At 48.3% G+C, this 18328-nt stretch overlaps 1 protein-coding gene across 4 annotated transcripts in view; it reads left to right on the top strand.

Moving 5' to 3' along the window:
* The window catches only part of SLC7A1 (solute carrier family 7 member 1), a 46686-nt gene extending 28561 nt beyond the window's left edge, over window positions 1-18125 (top strand). For 2 of the 4 annotated variants that reach the window (XM_075420026.1, XM_075420007.1), the window contains exons 4-13: window positions 1047-1221; window positions 3113-3237; window positions 4853-5075; window positions 5909-6048; window positions 7753-7855; window positions 9668-9879; window positions 10206-10354; window positions 12704-12812; window positions 13553-13654; window positions 17953-18125. In XM_075420026.1, the coding sequence (XP_075276141.1) occupies window positions 1047-1221; window positions 3113-3237; window positions 4853-5075; window positions 5909-6048; window positions 7753-7855; window positions 9668-9879; window positions 10206-10354; window positions 12704-12812; window positions 13553-13654; window positions 17953-18023 (1409 nt within the window). In that variant the 3' untranslated portion in view covers window positions 18024-18125. Of the gene's footprint in view, window positions 1-1046; window positions 1222-3112; window positions 3238-4852; window positions 5076-5908; window positions 6049-7752; window positions 7856-9667; window positions 9880-10205; window positions 10355-12703; window positions 12813-13552; window positions 16162-17952 lie in introns of those variants that run through there. The other 2 variants (XM_075420016.1, XM_075420034.1) reach the window with 2 other exon arrangements.
* Window positions 18126-18328: the final 203 nt, after the last annotated feature.

Raw genomic sequence — 18328 nt, 5'->3', positions numbered from 1 at the left:
TTAGTCCCACATATAAGCACTACAAGTTTCTGCTTGCATTATCTTGAGCTTCAGATTTCTACAAGATACCTTACAAGTTTTCCTGGGCAGGCATGCAGTTTTATCAAGCACTTCCCTGATGTGGCTGTCTCAGCTTATTTCCTATTTGAAAAGAAGGAAAGGTGAGTGCACAGTGTGCTCCCCTCCCCTTGAAGTGCCTTGGAGTAGCAGTAAGGGCACTGTGTTGTTCTGCTTTTCTCCCTCAGGCTCGCATGAAATTTTTTGCCTTCTTAGATTTGATTTGGCTTCTTGAAAATCAGGTACCTGAAGAGCAAATGCAAGTTACCAGAGCTTGTTCTGAGACACCGAGCTACGCCCCAGCGAGATGCTGGTTGCCAAAGCCTGTAAACTGGGTGTTCTTCAGATGGATTCTCCTGAGACCACAGGCTGAAATCCTGCTCTTGCTGAACTCACTGGCAAAGCTCCTGCTGATTTAAATGGGAGCAGGATTCCCAAGATGCCACTTTCTTCTGTGTCTTCAGCACTGGAAGTAGCAGTCCTCCTGGATTTGGTCCCTGCTCATATTTTCCCTTGCTTCTAAGGAAAGTTGAATGTTGTTCATAACTTCTGCGTGTGGCCAAGACCTTTAAGATAACGTTCCTTCGTAAAAACCACCTGGGTTGCTTTCTGTAGGTCTCTGGGTGGAGTTTGAGGCTGTATCTAGGTGGCACAGTGTAGCACCATGAGGTGACCAGAGCTGGCATTGAAAGCTCTGGAAGTGGCTTAGCTGTGTTAGCAAAGCACCTTACCAGAATTATGTGCCAAATGGGCATGCTGGATGGGAAGATATGTCACATTCCGCAGTGGTAATGTCTGGGCTGGAGTCCTTGTCCTCCTTCTGGGTGAGTTAATCCTGACCTACCGAGCTACTTGGCTCTGTGGAGAAATGAGGTGTGATGAGTCAGGCAGAGGATAGCGTGGACAGAGCTGGGCTACTTTTGCGAGCCCCCAGCGCCTGCTGCTGGTGGCAAAATAGTTGACTGCCTATCTGCCAATTTTTTCCCCAGGGCTTTTAATTTTTGGCGTGAAGGAATCTGCCCTGGTGAACAAAGTGTTCACCTGCATCAACATCCTTGTCCTCGGCTTCGTCATGGTCTCTGGCTTCGTGAAAGGGTCTGTTAAAAACTGGCAGCTGACTGAACAGGATATTTACAACACCACCCACAGCATTTATGGAGTCAAGTAGGTTGGATCTTTTCTTCTCAGCTCTGAAACTGATGATGCATTTTCAATGGCAAGTTTATAGGGGGGGTTGTGGAGCGATTTAGAAAACCAGTGAATGGGATGGCTCCCTCCTTTGCCAGATGCCTTGGAGGCAAAGCTGTTGTCGTTGGGCGCTTGCTGAAAGCGGGCTGTTCTGATGGGCTGAAACTGATAGGAGTTAGGCTGTGTCAACGTGGACCCTGCCGCAGAACTGACCATTTCCACCCTCATGACCAATATGGCATCCACATTTGAGAGAAAAGAGCTTTTTAGACAACCTTCCACTCAAGACTACAGCAGACTGGCTCTGGTATATATATGAAGCCATGACCAAGTATAGCTCTGTAGTTCATTTGGACACTCAGGCAATATCCTTGAGGCACCGTTGTGCCTTTTGGAGACCTTGTCCCAAGCGCCTTGGTAAGATGAAGGCAAGTTGCATTGCAGCAAGCTTATCACGAATCTATTTTTGATGACATTTTGCTACTTGGCCAAAATCCTGTTGTTCTATACAAGATCACAATTAAGGAGCTGGCCAGAGTTGCCAGTGTTGCAAGGCTGTTCATTTTTGCTTGAGACTGTAGAACACAGAATGAGGGCCTTTAAATACCTCCACGTACATCAACTCAGTCCTGGCTTGCTATCTAAAACCTTTATGCTGGCCTGCAAGGAAGCACTGTTTGGCAAAAACTGGAAAGATTCATAAATGTTGCCTGGGTCAAGTTTGGCTTCTGTATAAGCTGCCTGTTGAGCCTCTCTGCAAAATTCAGCCTGCTGTGAACAAATTGCCGCTATAGGAAAGGTCCCCCCTCCCTCCCTCCTGCTATTCCCATGCAAGGGGCAATTAGTGCAATCAAAGTGTAACTGTAGCTCTTTGACCCATAGTACTTACTATTTTTGTAAAATCTATCTGGGGTTTACTTTACTTTATCGTTACTTCCAGAGGAATCCACATTTGGGTTGTGCTATTTCTGCAAATAACAGGCCAGTTTTCATCGAAGTCTCAACAGAGCTTCCATGAGAGAGTTCAGATGCTTACACCTAATAAGACTTGCAGATTGGGATTTACTTTAATTGCCTTAATTCACCTTTACAAAGGCTTTTCCCTGAAAAAGTGACCTAAGTCACATGAACTGAAGGGTGTATTGTCCATGACAATACAGGCACATGGATCTGGGGTCCTGATCCAGGGGGCACTGGGATCAGTAGGGGTCTGTCTGTTGGCTTCAATGAACTTTGGAGGAGGCTCAGCAAAGCATTTGGTGCGTCAGGGATGCAGGCTCCTCTCCTGCCTCAGGGTCACAAGCACGGTTTGGGTATAAACTTGGCACAGAGAATTTTGAAGTCAAGAATGGAGGATTTGGGTGTATTTTAGACAGTCATGGCACCCTGCATTGCTCTGTGATGTCTTCTGCTCACCTACACTGGATACAGTGAGTCCATCCGAGGTGAAAAATGGCTGGTTTATATTTTTCTCAGTCTTCAGTTTTCAGAATTACGTTGTGCTTTTTCAGAAGCTTATGTTTAAATGAATGTGTATCAACGCACATGCAGTAATAGAGGAATTCTAATATTCGTGCTATTTTCTTCCTGTCTTCGCCAAGACGTTTTTATCTGCCACAGAAAAACAGGTGGTAGGAACAAACCACAAACCATCTTTATTCCGTGCATTCCCCAGGCTGTCGCAGGCCAGTCCAAAACTCAGCAGCGGGTAGGGCTTAGCATTTTGCCTGGTGTTTGTATGGTGGTGTGTGAAAGGACGAGTGTGTTCCTTCAAACTCCAGCTTTGGGTTTTGTTAAGAGCTGTACGAGTAGTTTCATTACTCCCACCTAGGCAGGATGACGTCTAACCCAGTGCCATGCTTTTTAGTCAGACACAGGAAGAAAAGCTCTACGGTGTTGGAGGGTTTATGCCCTATGGATGGAAAGGAGTCCTCTCAGGGGCAGCCACGTGTTTTTATGCTTTCGTGGGATTTGACTGTATTGCTACTACAGGTAAGAGGGAAGATGTCTTCATTGTGGTTATGAACCTGGTTGCTGGTAGATTGGCTTTCAGTAATGTTGCACAGCACAGATAATGAGTAATTCAGGGCACTGCATTTGTCATCCCTGTGAACCTCAGCCCAAAATATTCTTTTGGCCCAGCTGATCCTACTAGTCAAAGTGTTGAGTCTGTCCAAGTCCCTGGGTGCCTGAATGTAGAATTCTAGCTGCTGTGGCAGCCAGCTAGGCAGTATAACCCACCAAACGAGCTTTCTCCCTTCTTCTTTGCCTGCAAGACCCAATCTCATAGATGAGATTGTCAATCTCATGACACAAACCAGGTCAGACTCCACAGAAAACATGTCCAGCTTTACCAGTTAGGCAAACAGGGAAGGCTGGGGTTCAGGTGCCTAGTATCACTGGTGAAGTTTAAACCTCTAACTCCAGATGATGCTTTAATCAACAGGTTATTCTGGAGTAGGGTTCTTCAGTGTTTCAACTGAATAAGCTCCACTGACTTGGAGTATTTTAAGAGCCAGAGAAAGAAGGAACCTCTGGGGAGTCATCTGCAGGCTAAAGCTGTGTCTCTAAGGGGGAGTTTTTATCTCCAAAAGTTCAGAGATCTTCTGAGAGAGAAACCATCAGCATTGTTGTATTTCTTCTCACTAAGAAGAATCTAAGTTCCCTGGAGAAAGGAAGGATTATCCTTAATTTCACATTTGGCAAGAACTGAGTTGCTTCAAAGCTGGAGCAGAAGGAGGAGGAGAACATCCCAAAGACAGATCAAGCAGTACTGTCTCCTGTTCCAAGGAGTTTGAGAAGTGCTGGCTCCATTATTCCAGCCAGCGCTAGGGCCTCTCTTTGGAGGAGAAACATATTCCTCTGCCTTTGACTTATAGGTGTATGGGTCTCTGCTGATCGGTTCATCCTCCTGAAATGCCAAACCTCAGGAGCTCTTGCTTTCAGAGGAGAGCAGCTGTGGAGGACAGAGAAAGCTCAAAGCTGTTTCTTAATTAATCAGTGCCTGAATTTTGAGGATTTTTTTTTTACATGTTCATCTCAACTTGGTTGTCAAAAATTTTCCATAAAAAATAGAGGGAGTCCTTTTTTTAAGGAATTTTCAAAGATCAGTATGATTTCCAGGTGCTGTGCAAAGTCTGCCTTTCCCTGGAACTGGGCCCATATGGTGCCGTGTTCACTGTGCAGTAGTTCTGTGGAGATGCTAGCTGAAATGGTCACACCTATTTTGCCCTACAACTGCACAATAATTTCTTGTCCCACCACTTGTGATTATTGAACTCTTCTTGGGGCTGCACCATCATTGGCATAGCAGGAGTAATTGGAGGTAAAAATAAATCCTTTTTGGGGAAAGGACTGTTTTTAATCCAGGTTGTTTCTGTGCCTGAGTTTACAAAGCCTCCACAAATGTTTGTCAGAAGGAGGGACAGGATCAGCAGAAGTGGGTGCAAACAGGCTGTGGTCTATGAAGTGGATGGGGCAGGCCATCAGCAGCGTTACACAGAGCTTCGCTGCCCACAAAGCCTGTGAAAGCCCCAGACAGCATGCCCTAGATTGGGATAAAGTGCTTGCTCATCATTTAGCTGATACTTCGATTTCTTTCTTGTAGGTGAGGAGGTAAAAAACCCTCAGAAGGCCATTCCTATTGGCATCGTGGCATCTCTGCTCATCTGCTTCGTGGCTTACTTTGGCGTGTCAGCTGCCCTGACGCTCATGATGCCTTACTACCAGCTGGATACCAATAGCCCTTTGCCCAATGCCTTTAAATATGTGGGTTGGGACGGAGCCAATTACGCAGTGGCTGTCGGTTCCTTGTGTGCGCTTTCTACAAGGTGAGACGCTGCGCGTCCTCTGTGTATCTCTCAAGGCAAACACGTATCTCCAGCTCCTTTAAAAAATGGTGCGTGTCAGGGCTTTAACTTCACTGTGTTCCCCTGGGTCGAGGGAGCAGAGACCAGGGATGAAATTTGGAGCTATTCACTTCCAAAGGACTAGGCTTTCACCCTGTGATAGATTTCAGGGATGCACGTGACCAGTATCACTTCAGAAACTCCCATCTTAGCAGCAGACCCAGCAGGTGCATCTCTGGAATACAAATCTGGATTCAGTGACTAAGTCAGGGAGGCAACTCTGCAGTGCAAGCGTGGTTTGCCCACAAGACATCCTGGCCTGCTGGGTGGAGAGCAGGCTTGTGTCAGGTAGTGCAGGGTGCATCTTCTGGAGCGTATGGAGCTTACCATATCCAGGGCCGTCTGTCTGCTGGTTGCCTACAGGACAGCTGTCTGGATGGGAGGCAGGGTGGGCTGGAGGTAAACTGTCATGTTCTTCTGCACTCTAGAAACCTATTGTTTTGAATCAACTTGGACATATTCAATTAGGTGAGCAACTCAGAGAAGCTCATAGAAATTGCAGCTATTTTGCTACCTGAAAGTCAGGCTGTTTTCATGCTGCATGGCTAAGTTTAAATATACAAAATCTCAGAGCTGTACCTCAGTTGCCAGCTATCAGCAACATGGGTGTGCGGAGGGAGCCCTTGAGGGAGAAGCTGAAGTGGATGAAAGCCACCTGTTCTGTGTTTGTACTGCCATAAACTTGCTTTGGTTTGTGTGCCTGTGCTCAGCAGGAGGTGGTATAAGTAGATTATTTCCCTCTTCTGTGTCCTTAGTCTCCTTGGCTCCATGTTTCCAATGCCTCGAATAATCTATGCTATGGCAGAAGATGGACTTCTCTTCAAATCTTTGGCTAAAGTCAACGAGAAGAGAAAAACTCCAATATTTGCAACAGTGACATCAGGGGCAGTTGCAGGTAAGATCTGGAGTCTTACAGGAACGCATGGAAAGGAGACGTAAGCTCATCCTAGGGGCAGATAAGTCCATCTGACTCTAGCCCACTTACTGATCGGATGTATTGCACAGCACGCCTTCCCAGAGCATGCCCTGGGTTTCCAGGACATGCCCTGGAGGGGCCGGGTAAGCCTGCTGCGTGCCTGTCCCTCTTTCCCAGAGCTTGTTGCTGACATCCTCTCTCATGCCAAGAATTGCCTTCATCTGCTCCCTGGGTGCTCTGCCGGCCTTAAAAATAATTAACCCCCTGCAAGGTGGCAGCCAGCGGTGCCCCAGCATCCTTGTGGCTGCCAGCCTGGCTTGGCTGGAGGCACTGCACCGCCTGTGGGTAGCAGCTCGGCGGAAGACGCCGGAGCAGACGGAGACAGGCAGATGGCCCCTGTGGCACAGGCATTTGTTAATCAGTTAGTCACAGCTAGCAGCTGTCCCATCCTCCCCTTCCCTCTCCCGGCCCCCAGGAATATGGGAATTAAGCCTTCCAGACGGCAGGGATGAGTGGCATACCCTCTTCTTGCAGCTGCCCCCTTCTTCGCGATGCCTAGCAAAGAGGAGAGCCTTGCTGCTTCCTGTTTACCTTCTGCTGCAAATGCAGGTTGAGCCGTCGGTACTAGAACATGCCGTGTTTCGTGGGGAGTTGCTGCCGGTCTGCCACCATAGGCTCTGAGCTCCTGCTGAAGGGCTCAGCTACTGCTGCTGAGACCCGTGGAGCTTCCTCACAACTGCTTCTCTCACTCCTTCTTCTTCAGGTGGCCTCGGGTCCAGACTGGGGAAAAAAGAGTCAGATAAAGTGAAAAAAAAAGCCATGCTTTGCAGTCCTTCGGGTCTCCTCAGAGTAGTCTGTAGTGCCTAGGACCAAAGCAGACACGAAGCTGCAGGGGCAGTGCTTGCCAGCTGAACTTGAGGGTTGGGTTGGTTGGTGGGTTCCCAGTGGTACCATGAGGACAGGCTGGGCCAGGTTCAGCTCCAGCAGCTCTGCGTTGTCATACAACTGGTGGCACCACCTGAATGTCTGCCTGTCACGTCTGTCCCCCACTTACTTGCTTTTCCTTCTGAAGGCCTTTATGCAAAGGTCTGTACAGTGAGGAGTTGCCTGGTGAGGATGTGTAAACTGGGTAATCACTAAGAGATGGCAGTCTATACCTTTGGGTTTTTTTTGAAACCCCCACGATGAGGCATGCTACCTCCAAATGCCCTCCTTGATGCTTGGTCCCATTGCATGCACAAGCCTGGTTTAGACCCAGCTTAGCCAAGACACCGAAGGAAGATGCTGCCCATCCTCCATGCCCTCTAGCTACTTCCAGGAGATCATTGTAGCCTTAGGGGTGCTGCGGCTGGGCTGCGTGACTCTGGCAATGAGACTGTGGCTTTAACACCTGCTCATTGCTGATAGTTGAGTGAACATAACCCTGTGAGACTAACAGGCTGGCATTTACTGTAGTAAATGGCTCCTCTGGTTGCAGCTAGTGAGGCTGTGCTGGCACAGCCTGCGAGGCCCAGAGTATTCATGTGCCAAGTCCTGCCTCTCTCCATCTCGGGGCAGCTCAAGATCCCCTGCTGAGTCCTGAGCAACAATAACACACGTGCTGCATTGTCATTAGCGCTCTTAAGACGTGCATGTTCTGCTGTGTTACTGATTTTTCTCTCGCACATTGCTCTCCTCCTACAGCTGTTATGGCCTTTCTCTTCGACTTGAAAGATCTTGTGGATCTCATGTCCATTGGGACACTCCTGGCTTACTCTTTGGTGGCAGCCTGCGTGTTGGTACTGAGGTATGGATGTAGAATTGCCTGTCTTGCACCACACAGAGAGAAATGCACACAGTGATCAGATGCCCTCATAATTGCCATAGACCCAGTAAAACCATGGACATCTCCAGCTATAAGCATGTGAAGAACTTGTTTCTTTAAGCTCATGGGGGATTGTGCTAGTTGGACCTGCAAGGGCATACTCTGAACTTGGTTAACCCTTGGTCCATGCCGCTTCTGCTGCTGCAGTTGACCCTGAATGCCCTGGGAGATATGCCAACGGGTAGGGAGGGGAAACGGGTGGTCCTGGATGCCTGTGTCATCATCACTCTTGTTCGCACTGGGGATACAGTTCCTGGTTGTCTTACTTTTGAAAGAGGCTTGAAGTTAAAGTCTAGCAGCAGCAAAAAAGCTGAGCATGTGGTTGCAGGCTCAGTGCCTTAGTGCATGTCTTTTAGAAGTGCCGAGCTCCCATAGCTTTTCTAACCTAAGCTGAAAATTGAGTATCTTCATTGCTTGGCACATCAGGGACAACAGCACTCTACCTGTGAGGACTGTACCTTGAAGACTGTGTTACTGAAAAATACCTTTATGTGTTCAATGACTTATTCAGAATTTAGTGGAGGCTTTTTACAAGCTCACAGCAAATGCGTTGAACTAAGAACTGTCTCACAGCAGGTGAAGGGCTAACACTGTACTGTAATACTGTTGCTCTGTACCTGTGCTGTCCACCCTGTCCCGTGAAAATTGTTGCTGATTTTCCTTTAGCTTCTTGCTTTTCCTCTGATTTCCCAGCCCCCTCTTCTCCTTAGAGCTGGAAATGGCTGCTTAATTTGTTTTTGTAAGCTGCTGTACCTATGGTATGGCATTTTCCCCATTGTAGACTGGCAGAGCTGACAGCCTGTCTTGTAGTAGCCCAGGCAGCTGATTTGGTTGCTCCGTTGGCTGCCTAATGAAGTAGCAGCTGAACTGTTTCCAGAACTGTAAGGTCCTGCCACTAATACCCTGCTGTGGCTGGACCCAAGGATTTCACTGCGTTTCTCAATTCACGGTGTTTCACAAATGCCCTTGTTGCGAACACATCCCCACAGAAGTGATTTTAAGGTGTCTTTCAAAATGGCCCTTTCCTTCAGTCAGGCTTGTGAGTAAGAGTCACGGGCAAAACCTTCTGTAAAAGACTGCTGAGGCTGGGAGAATGTTTTTTCTTTAATGATCCATGTGGTTGTGCATCAGGGCCCTGTTGAAAGAAGTGCTGTCCGCATGTGCAACAAAAAAAAAATTACCATTCTTCGTTCACCTCTTCCTTCATGGCAGCAAGACAAACTAGCAGAAGAGATGGGGATGGAGGAGGACGGGGCACCAGGAATGTCACTGCAGGGTGACTGCAGTCAGCAGCTGCCGGGGCGTGATATCTGCTGAGTTGTCAGCTCAGCCACCTTCATGCCAGAATGCCAGAGCTGAACTGCCACAGATGACACAATGGCCTGGTTATGGCCGTCTGTCTGTCCCTCTGCCGCTTCCTTCTCCGGTCCTCGCTGCTACCAGCCGGTCCTGTCTTAGTGACACAGATGAGAAGGTTTATGAAAGAGCACTGTTCGGTTTTAAACACTGACATTCCAACCAAGCTGTAGGTGATAACAGCTGACCATATTTGCTCATGTTATGATGACTTTATTCCTCAAATTTCCCCCTGAAACAGAAGGGTGTAGATGTTATGTGTGCCTGTTCTGGTGCAGTAGTGACCTGGGGCACAGCCATGGCTATCTGCGTGGCTTTTAAACGTACAATACCCTGCACTAAACCAATGCGCTCTTTGTTTCGTTTCCCTTTTCCTAGGTATCAGCCAGAGCAGCCAAATTTGGCGTACCAGATGGCTAGGACAACAGAGGAGACAGATAACAACGAGTCTGTGAGCACCAGTGAGTCGCAGGCTGGATTTCTGCCGGAGGAAGAGGAGAAGTGTTCCCTCAAAGCCATACTGTGTCCCCCAAATTCAGACCCTTCGAAATTCTCTGGCTCGGTGGTGAATATCGCAACCTTCATCATTGGTAAGCACCAAGCAGTGAGCCAGCTGGTAGGTCTTTGTACTCACCATAGTGGGAAAGCTGATCTCTTGGCTGTAATTTTGATGAGCTCTTGTAATGGCCAAAGTAACTGAAGACCTACAGATTAAATTCATGGCTTGAAAAGAAATCCACAGATTAGGGGGCAGTGTGTAGACGGAAGGGCATGTCTCTTGACAGTTAGCTTTTTCAGGTGTTGCTGTTTTGTTTGCCAAGCTTTCAGATTCTGCTTTGCCTGCTTGTGGTTTGGGTTTTTTTTTTTTCCTGTTCCTAAAAAAAAAAATCAGTAAGCTTTTGGTATCGGTTCACAGGTTTCCTTATCGTGGGTAGCTGTATCCTCACTGCCCTTGAGCCGAGCATTCTGATAAAGACTGTATGGATTATTGCTACCATCCTTGTTCTCGTTCTCAGCTTCATTATATGGAAACAGCCTGAAAGCAAAACCAAGCTCTCCTTTAAGGTGAGTGTCCTGGGAGGTGTAGCTAGAAAAGGGCTGTCTGGGGGGTGGTTGGAGGAGGAAGTGCATGTTTGTCTGCATCAGAAGGGGGGACTTGGCCAAATGAACATGCTGAGAATATGGGCATAATGTGAACTTTTCCGTGCAGGGCTACCAATAGAGCTGATGATTTGAGCTCCCCACCTAGCATAGTCTGTGCTCAGTGCATAAAGGGATGTCCTACCAGAGCTGAGCTGTTTTGTGGCTGAGTGTGAGTTCCTCTTGGGGTCTAACCTCAAATGTCAGTGCAGGTGTTTTGCTGAGAAGTGCAGCATGAAGGAGCAGCGTTGTTGCAAACCTGCTGCCCAGCAGTGCCCTGTGGGCAGAAGCAGATTTGGCACAGAAAGAGGGGCTGAAGGGGTTAGCTCGGAGGTTGGAGGAGGGAGCCAGGAGGGAGGACTTGGAAAGAAACGTAAATGGTGCTGGAGTCCAGGAGAAGCTGGGAGGGCAGAACCTGTTGCAGAGATGTGGCTAGAAGGGAAGGGCAGGGCAGTGCTTTTGAAAGCAGATGCTTATAGGATATGGAAGAGACAGAGGCCAGAGGGAAAGGGGATGGTTTTGAATGGCCACATCAGATCGTGGATACAGGAGAGAGAACCCAAGGAGCAAACTTGTGTATGAGGATTGAACGGTTACTCGGTAAAAGGTTCTAAGAAAGTGCACTTTCATGTTCTACTTGGTTCCCATGGAGACTAAGGGATGACCATTCTCTCTTTAACAGCCTTAAGTATGGGGAATTTTGTAATTTTCCTGCCCTGTCCAAGCACACCATCCTTTCCGTATTAAACAAACACTGGGATGAGTTTTTTTTCCCCCAGTACAATCCTGCAAGTCATATTTTACCAACTTATTTCCCAATTTATTAAATTAGTGTTGGATTCTAATCCCGTCGTCCAATCTGCTCTCATTTTGACTGCTCTTCAATTACAGTTTTTCAGTAAATTCTCTGATTTTAATAATTTAATCCAGCAGAGTTGCCAAAGGTAGTGTTTGCAACTCATCTTGGGGTTATGCTCCCAGAAATGGAGGCAGAAATGGCCATGAGCAGAAAATTTAGGAACTGTCATCTAGACTGTATCTTCTGAACTTGCCTCTGAGGAGATCTCTTTTCCTTCCACTGAGGATATTTTAACTCCTTTTTTTCCCCTCAGCCACTACCCTGTCTGAGAAAAAAAATGAGACCTGTCACTGCTAAATCCGTAATGGCTGTTTCTTATCTCCTTGTTGTCCTTTAGACGTTTCCAACCTGACTGTCTAGTGATTTTTCTCCAAAGGCTCTCTGGGAATCCAAGGCTGACTGGTCTGTTCCGCAGTTGTTTTTCTGTATTTCTTTTTAATAGGTAATTTGTCTCCCTTCTCCAGTCTTTAGAGACCTTACCGGTTTACCGAGAGCTCTCAGAGATGCCTATTAATAGTTCAGAGATCACTTCTGCAATCTCTGGGTACATAACTCACCCGCCTAGGGAAATTTCATTTGTCCCTACTGACTTTGACAAAGCCTAATTTAGAAAAATATTCTTCCTGCATTTTCTAATTTGTATGCCCATCCCCGTTCTCTAATGATGTGAGCAGCTGCTTACCATAATTTTTTTTTTTTTGTGAAGCTTAAATCGAGAAAAGCCTACAACATTTCAGCCAGTTCCTTTTTGTAAATCTCCTTTTTCCTTAGGAGTGAAGTTCACTTTCGTCTTAGTTTCACCATATTAACGAACCTTTCTGTTATAACTGTCCTTTCTGATTTTGTCTTTACATGCCTGTGCTTTTTTTTTATATTCTGATTTTTGCATTTTGGTTTTACTGTCTCCTTTGATTCTCAGATCACTAAGGCGCTCATGGTACAGCTGCACTCGTCTCTTGAAGTAGCCACTGGTTTTCTTCTGCTCTGCGATAACTTGCTCTGTATTGCTTAATTACCTTGGTACCTGCTGGATTAAGTTCCTCGTGTCCCTCTTCTGACATTCCCCTTACCTTCTCCTGGTCTTCAGTAGGTGCCTGTCATGATGCAGTCCTTTGTTTTCCTCTTCTCTCCTTCCCCCCACCAAGTATTTAATATTGCTGCTAGAATTTGCCTCTTGCCTCCTTCCAGACCACAAAACGAGGACAACCATTCTTAAAACAGCTGAGCAGCACTGTTCACATCCCTCTCCCAGGGTGGATTGATGTCCTCTGTTTTGGTCTGACCTTGCATTTTCTCAGATCTGGCAGCTGGAGAGTTGGTAGCAGCCATCACTTCTCGTTTACAAGGGATGCGATGTTGCTGTCTGTCCGTTAATCATCACTGTGGATGTAATGTATCCCTCTTTTCTTTTTCAGGTACCTCTTTTGCCCCTTCTTCCTGTTGTGAGTATTTTTGTGAACGTTTACCTCATGATGCAGCTAGACCTAGGCACGTGGATACGGTTTGCAGTCTGGATGCTCATAGGTGAGTGTGAAAGAGTGAAAACTGCTATATTTAAAGTTACTAGATTGTGTTAACCATAAATTTGTTGTAGCATTCCAGGGAGGGATTCTGCACTCTCATAGTCCTTGGGCAACCTCGGTGACTTAACTGAAGCCATTTAGGCAGTGTGTCTCAAGCCTTGTTTTAAGTTCAAGGGTCATGAAGCCTTTGTGAGAGCAAAACAACAACCCGTGAACCACCTTATTGGTCTTGTTGCCAGCAAGAAACCACTCAGCGTTTCTTGTTGTTGGCCTTGAACTCCAGTCCAGGTGGTGGGACTTGTGCTTCTGGAGCTGAAGGAGCTGAGCTGCATTCCAAGGTGCTCCCAGCAGCCGTGTGGAGAAGGCTGAAATGCCCAGGGTATTTATTACTATAAAAACGACAAGTGTGTTAGATTAGCGTTAGGCACAGATGTATTTTACCAGGATGGACGCTACAGGCACAGAAACGGCAGGAGAAAGCTCTGTGCAGAATGGACTCACTGAAGAACATGAGAGGTTTGTTCTAATCAGCTCCTCGTGTGGGACTGGGATAGATTGTCTCTTAGAGACTGGTGCCTGTGTTAGTGTCTTTTTTTTCCAAGGAAGGTAGCAGCTGTCTGCTAGAAGCTTGCCATCGGGATGGCTGGGCTTGCCTCTGGTGTAACCTGTGTCAGTCGGTGTGAGTAGTGGTTTCTGTTTCCTTACAGAGCTAATGGTGCTCTCTCCCCTTGACTTCTGCAGGCTTCATCATCTACTTTAGCTATGGAATATGGCACAGCGTGGAAGCCACCTACGCGGCCTCAGCCGATGGGGAGAGAAACACGGACGCTGGCTCGAACAGCTGTAAATGACTGCGTGTTTGGCTTGTGGGCACCTGGGGGATGGCTGCAGCAAAGGAACCTTTGTGGTGGGGATCCTGAACCAGGTTGCATCTGGTTAATCAGTAACACAGGAATAAGGAAACGTGATGCGGGACTCCCCGGCCCTGTTGCAGCAGCTTGCAGTTTGCTTAGTAGCACAGTTAAAAGGGATCACAAGGAAAAAAGCCACACCTCTGGCGTACTCCCAGTGACAGTCAGCTAATCTGGGGCTATGCGCTTCCCTTCCTCCCTCTCCTGTTTTGTTTTTTTTTTCCCGGTAGTTTAGAAAGAAAACTGCTTCTGTGTGCCAGTTAACCTTAAATGCTGCTATGAAACTAGGCCTCACAAAGGTCTTTCTTTTGGTAGCTCCAGGAATTACCTCCCCACAGACATTCTACCTGATGATACGTGGAGCAGATTTTGCAGTGCTGCTGTCAGGCTTAGACCACATCTGTCCTTCACCCGACGTGAGCTGTACCCCACATGTACACACAAGAAAAGGTGCTCACCAAACACCAGCTTTCACCTGGTTAAGAAAGCACCTGCAAGATTTGTGTTCTTTAAAATATCAGGTCTCACAGTTTTTTGTATTTAACTGTGTTTTTTAACTAAGTACTCAGATGCTTGAAAGCGCACTGCTGCTGTGTGATGTTGGGAGGGTTTGTGGTCGCTGCTTGTCGGGTGCGCAGGTAACGCCAGCGGATGTTTTTGCTGGCTGTATGCTCAGCAGAGGGATTGCCAGCTTTAGCCGTAAAACTGTTCAGTACAAGTACTTGAATGGCTCGAGAAGAATGGGTGTCTCCAAAGAGCCGTCCTACCTCTTCGCCTCGGAAGTCATCAGCAGTATGGCTGCAGTGGTGGGGTGGCTAGCGGGAGTGAGCTCAGGTCTGGCAGCAAGCGAGGCCCTGTTTTCCTCTCCCTGCTTCAGTTTTGTGTGCCGGCCGCGTGGCGTTGGCGAAAGGCTTGGCCGTGAGGCTTCGATTTGGTGTCACCGGGTGGTGGAACGCGTTTCTGCTCTGGGAAGGGGATGCACAGGGAGATCTTCAGGGGCTTGAGTTCCATCCGTGAGCAGTGCCTGGTGTCTGCCCCTACCCAGGGCAGGGCCGTGGGGGTGTACAGGGGCTCCTTGGTCCCGGTGGTCCCCAGAGAGCATCCAGCCCAGAAAACACCGCTAAGCTTGAGGGTCTGGTTCGCTGACTGGAGGTTTCCCTTTGGGGCTGGAGATTGTCTCCAGAACATGGCTCTTGTGAAAGGTGAGAAATCTGGTCTTGAGACCGGGGTCTGTGTTTGGTGGGCAATGCTTTGGTTTTGCTGTAGGATGAAATTTTTAATTCTCTCTGAAAGCTTTCCCCAGCCAAATTCACTACCCTAAGAAAGGGTTGATAAAGCATCGGGAAGGTGGGCCATGCTCACGTATGCCACTGATTTAAATTCACACTTCAGCTTGTACTGAAAAACAAATAATAGCATCTGGAATGGAATGGTTTGGTTTGGAAGCGACCTTTGAAAATTATCTAGTCCAGCCTAGGGACATCTTTCAGGTTGCTCAAAGCCCCATCCAGCCTGACCTCAAACACTTCCAGGGATGCAGCATCCCTAATAGGTACTGCAGAAATCCCCTCTCCCGACCTGAATGGATGCGTTCCTATATGTCCTCCATACTAGTGCCTCTGAACACCGGACAACCTTTAATCTGTTGGTCAGCATGGCTCTCGCTGACGAAGGGAATGGGCTCTTGTCCCCGTCGTTCAGTTGGAGAGCTGAAGAACAGACCCCTGCGTGGCTTAACCAGGGTCTCATCAGGCTTCTGACGCAGCAGAAAGGGGAACCAGACCATCTCCTGGATTACACGGCCGGACCGCTGACCATCTCTCACAGATTTCTGAGAGAGACTTCAGAGCCTTTCTGTCCACTGACAAGTTTTAATCTTGGCTTCCGTCTGGCACACCGGGAGGCTCTTCTTGCCAGGGCTGGAATCGGAGGGAGCGAAGGCAACATGTGCATTGCCTCCTGGCTGCATTTCAGGGTGCGTTTTGAGTGCGGTTCCCCCCACAAAATGAAGTCAGGGTCTGCTCCAGTCGCTGGGTCTTGACCATCTGCCAAGCCTTTGCTCCTCGTCCATGTACAAAGTCTTACTCAAGCAGGGAGAGGAGAACACAGAAATAAAAAGCCACTAGGTTGAGGTCTATTTTGTTTAAACACGGGCAAGATTGACACACTCCACAGCCTCCCGAAAAGCACTGAAGATGTGGTGGGAGGGGAAGAAGATGAAAACTGAGGGGAGCAAAGTTTCCTGTTGTACTAAACATGTAAGGATGTTTTTCCCTACCGTGGGTACCAGCTTCTGAGCAGCTAAGACATTCAGCAATGACCATTTGGCGATGAATTCTGACTGGAAATGTGTTTCCAAAGAAAATTATTTAAAAATATGCAGATTTTTTGCTGTATGTATTTTTTTTTTAATAAATGTTAACTTATTTTTGTTGTCTACTTAGGGATCTGTTCTGGTATTTATATTCCATAACTCATTTTCAGCTTTTGTGGCACGCAGTGGCAGCGCGTAGGAGAAGGGAAAGTCCTGATGGGAGTAACCATTCGTTTCGCCCTTCTCCCATCCCTCGGCGTGGAGTTCGCCCCCGGTCGGGGCGGCACGCGGCAGTGCGGGGTGTGGGGCAGCTCTGCAGCGTGCGGGGGGCAGGGTGCCCGCCAGCCCCGCTGTGGAGCCCTGCGGAGCCGTTTGTGCTCGGTGGCAGCAGGGGACGGGGGGCCGCGGGTGGCCACGCTGGTGCCCATCACTGCCTGCTGCCCCCGTTCCCACTAACTCAGAGACCAGAAAGCGATGTGACAGGATGTTACGTTTAGATTTTGTGAAACGCGCTGCTTTAGTGGTTGCCTTTTACATACTAATGGATTCCAGTCTGATTTCATAAATTCCTCCCCCGGAAAGCCACGTACGAGTGCGCATTGCTGTCATCCATCCAGATGAGCGGAGGGTGCGGCGCAGGTCTGGCAGGCTGGAGGGGCTTCCTTTGGAGGGGAGGGGCAGAAGCGGTGCTGGGCTCCCTGGCAGTCTCCCCCACGCACATGTGCCTTCCAACACCTTCCCCTTTTGAAGGAAGCCTCTTCCCTCTGCCAGAAAAAGCATCTCTCTTTCCAAAGCCTTGCATAACCTCGCGGCATCCGCTGGGCCTGACTTCACAGGGAGGTTCTGTTTCTTCTTTCCCCTTACCGAGAAATTGCACTTGTTCAAGGCTAAATCCGTACGTACACGGTGAACCGACGCTCCCTGCCCTCGGAGCCCGCTCCCTGTCCCACGGGGCCGTCAGCCCGGCATCCTGAGAGCAAGATGACGGCGAAGCTGCCTCACCGCTGCTGTCAATTGCTCTGCCCATGGTTTGTCATCCCTTTCCCAGTCCAGCAGCGATGCCTCCCCAGTAGACCGCCCCGGGTGGCTTTACGCTCTGCAGTCGGGGTTCTGTGGGGTGTCTGACACCCAGCTGGAACCCGGATGACCCTGGATCGGCTCTGCTAGCAAGAGCCATACCTTGATTTTTCTCAGGGATTTACTCCTGGCTCACACCTCGAGGCCCGTCTGAGACCGGGCGGGCTCCAGCCAGCGAGAGGCAGCTTTTCCTCTCGGCGCCGTGCGGGGTGGTGGTTCGGGCGTTTCGGCAGTGACTCATGTTCTGGGGAGAGCGGTGGGGAGCAAAGGGTGTCCTTGCAGCATGGGAGCTGCTGGCAGCCCGGAGGCGGTGAGCTGACAAACCTAGTGCGAGCCTGCATCATGTCAGTGAAGGGATTTGTACTGACTGAAGCCATGGAAGAGTGTATATTTTTATTTTTTAATTATTAAGCAAAATGTAAATACCTTTCTGTTGTCTATTTGATGCTCAATTTTCCTAGTGATTTCTCAGAATTTCTTACGGGGCGTAATAAGTAGTTTTAAAGCTTGTTCTGCAAACAAATCTATTTTTTATCTGTTTTATCTTTGTTTTGGTCTTTGTTTTGGTTTGATTTTTTGGGAGTTGTTTTTTTACCATGTTCATGTAGCAATTAAAGCCTTAAGTCTTGAAATGTGAACCTTGCCCCCAGAGCAGAGCGCGGGTGTGCGGCTTCTTTTTATCCTGGTGACACTGTAAACACTTCTTCCCTGAACAATGCTTTTGGAATTTGGAAATTCTCTTATAATGATGTGGTACAGCGTTAAAACATTTTTCTCGATATCCAAATAAATGATGCCTCTCGTTTACCCTCATTTGCAAACCTGCCTCTGTTTTCCAGCTTGTTCCGACGTCTGCTGGCCGTCCCGGTCTCTGCAGGAGAGCGCTTGCTCTGGGAGCTGCTCGTGTTGACCCTGCCCCTGTCTTCTGGCTTTGCTGAGGCCGGTGGGACAATATGAAATTGGGGATTTTCCAGCCGCGGGCTGGGCTCCGTGCTCAGCGCGGAGCAGCTTGTTGCTGCTGGCATTGAGGTGAGTCTCTCCCGGTCTTGTAGTACCAGTTCAGGTATTGGGTGGGACTTCACAAAGCTGCAGAGTTACCCTAAAATTTACCCAGGTGGTGTAGATTTTGCTGGCGTTGCAAAATTTGGTTGCCTCGAGACATTAGGACTTGTAACGAATGAGGAGTTGTGCTGGTGGGGTTTTCCAGGACAGGGT

This window comes from Opisthocomus hoazin, chromosome 1 (assembly GCF_030867145.1).
Source record: "Opisthocomus hoazin isolate bOpiHoa1 chromosome 1, bOpiHoa1.hap1, whole genome shotgun sequence".
NCBI lineage: Eukaryota > Metazoa > Chordata > Aves > Opisthocomiformes > Opisthocomidae > Opisthocomus > Opisthocomus hoazin.
This window is presented reverse-complemented; position numbering and strand designations above follow the sequence as displayed.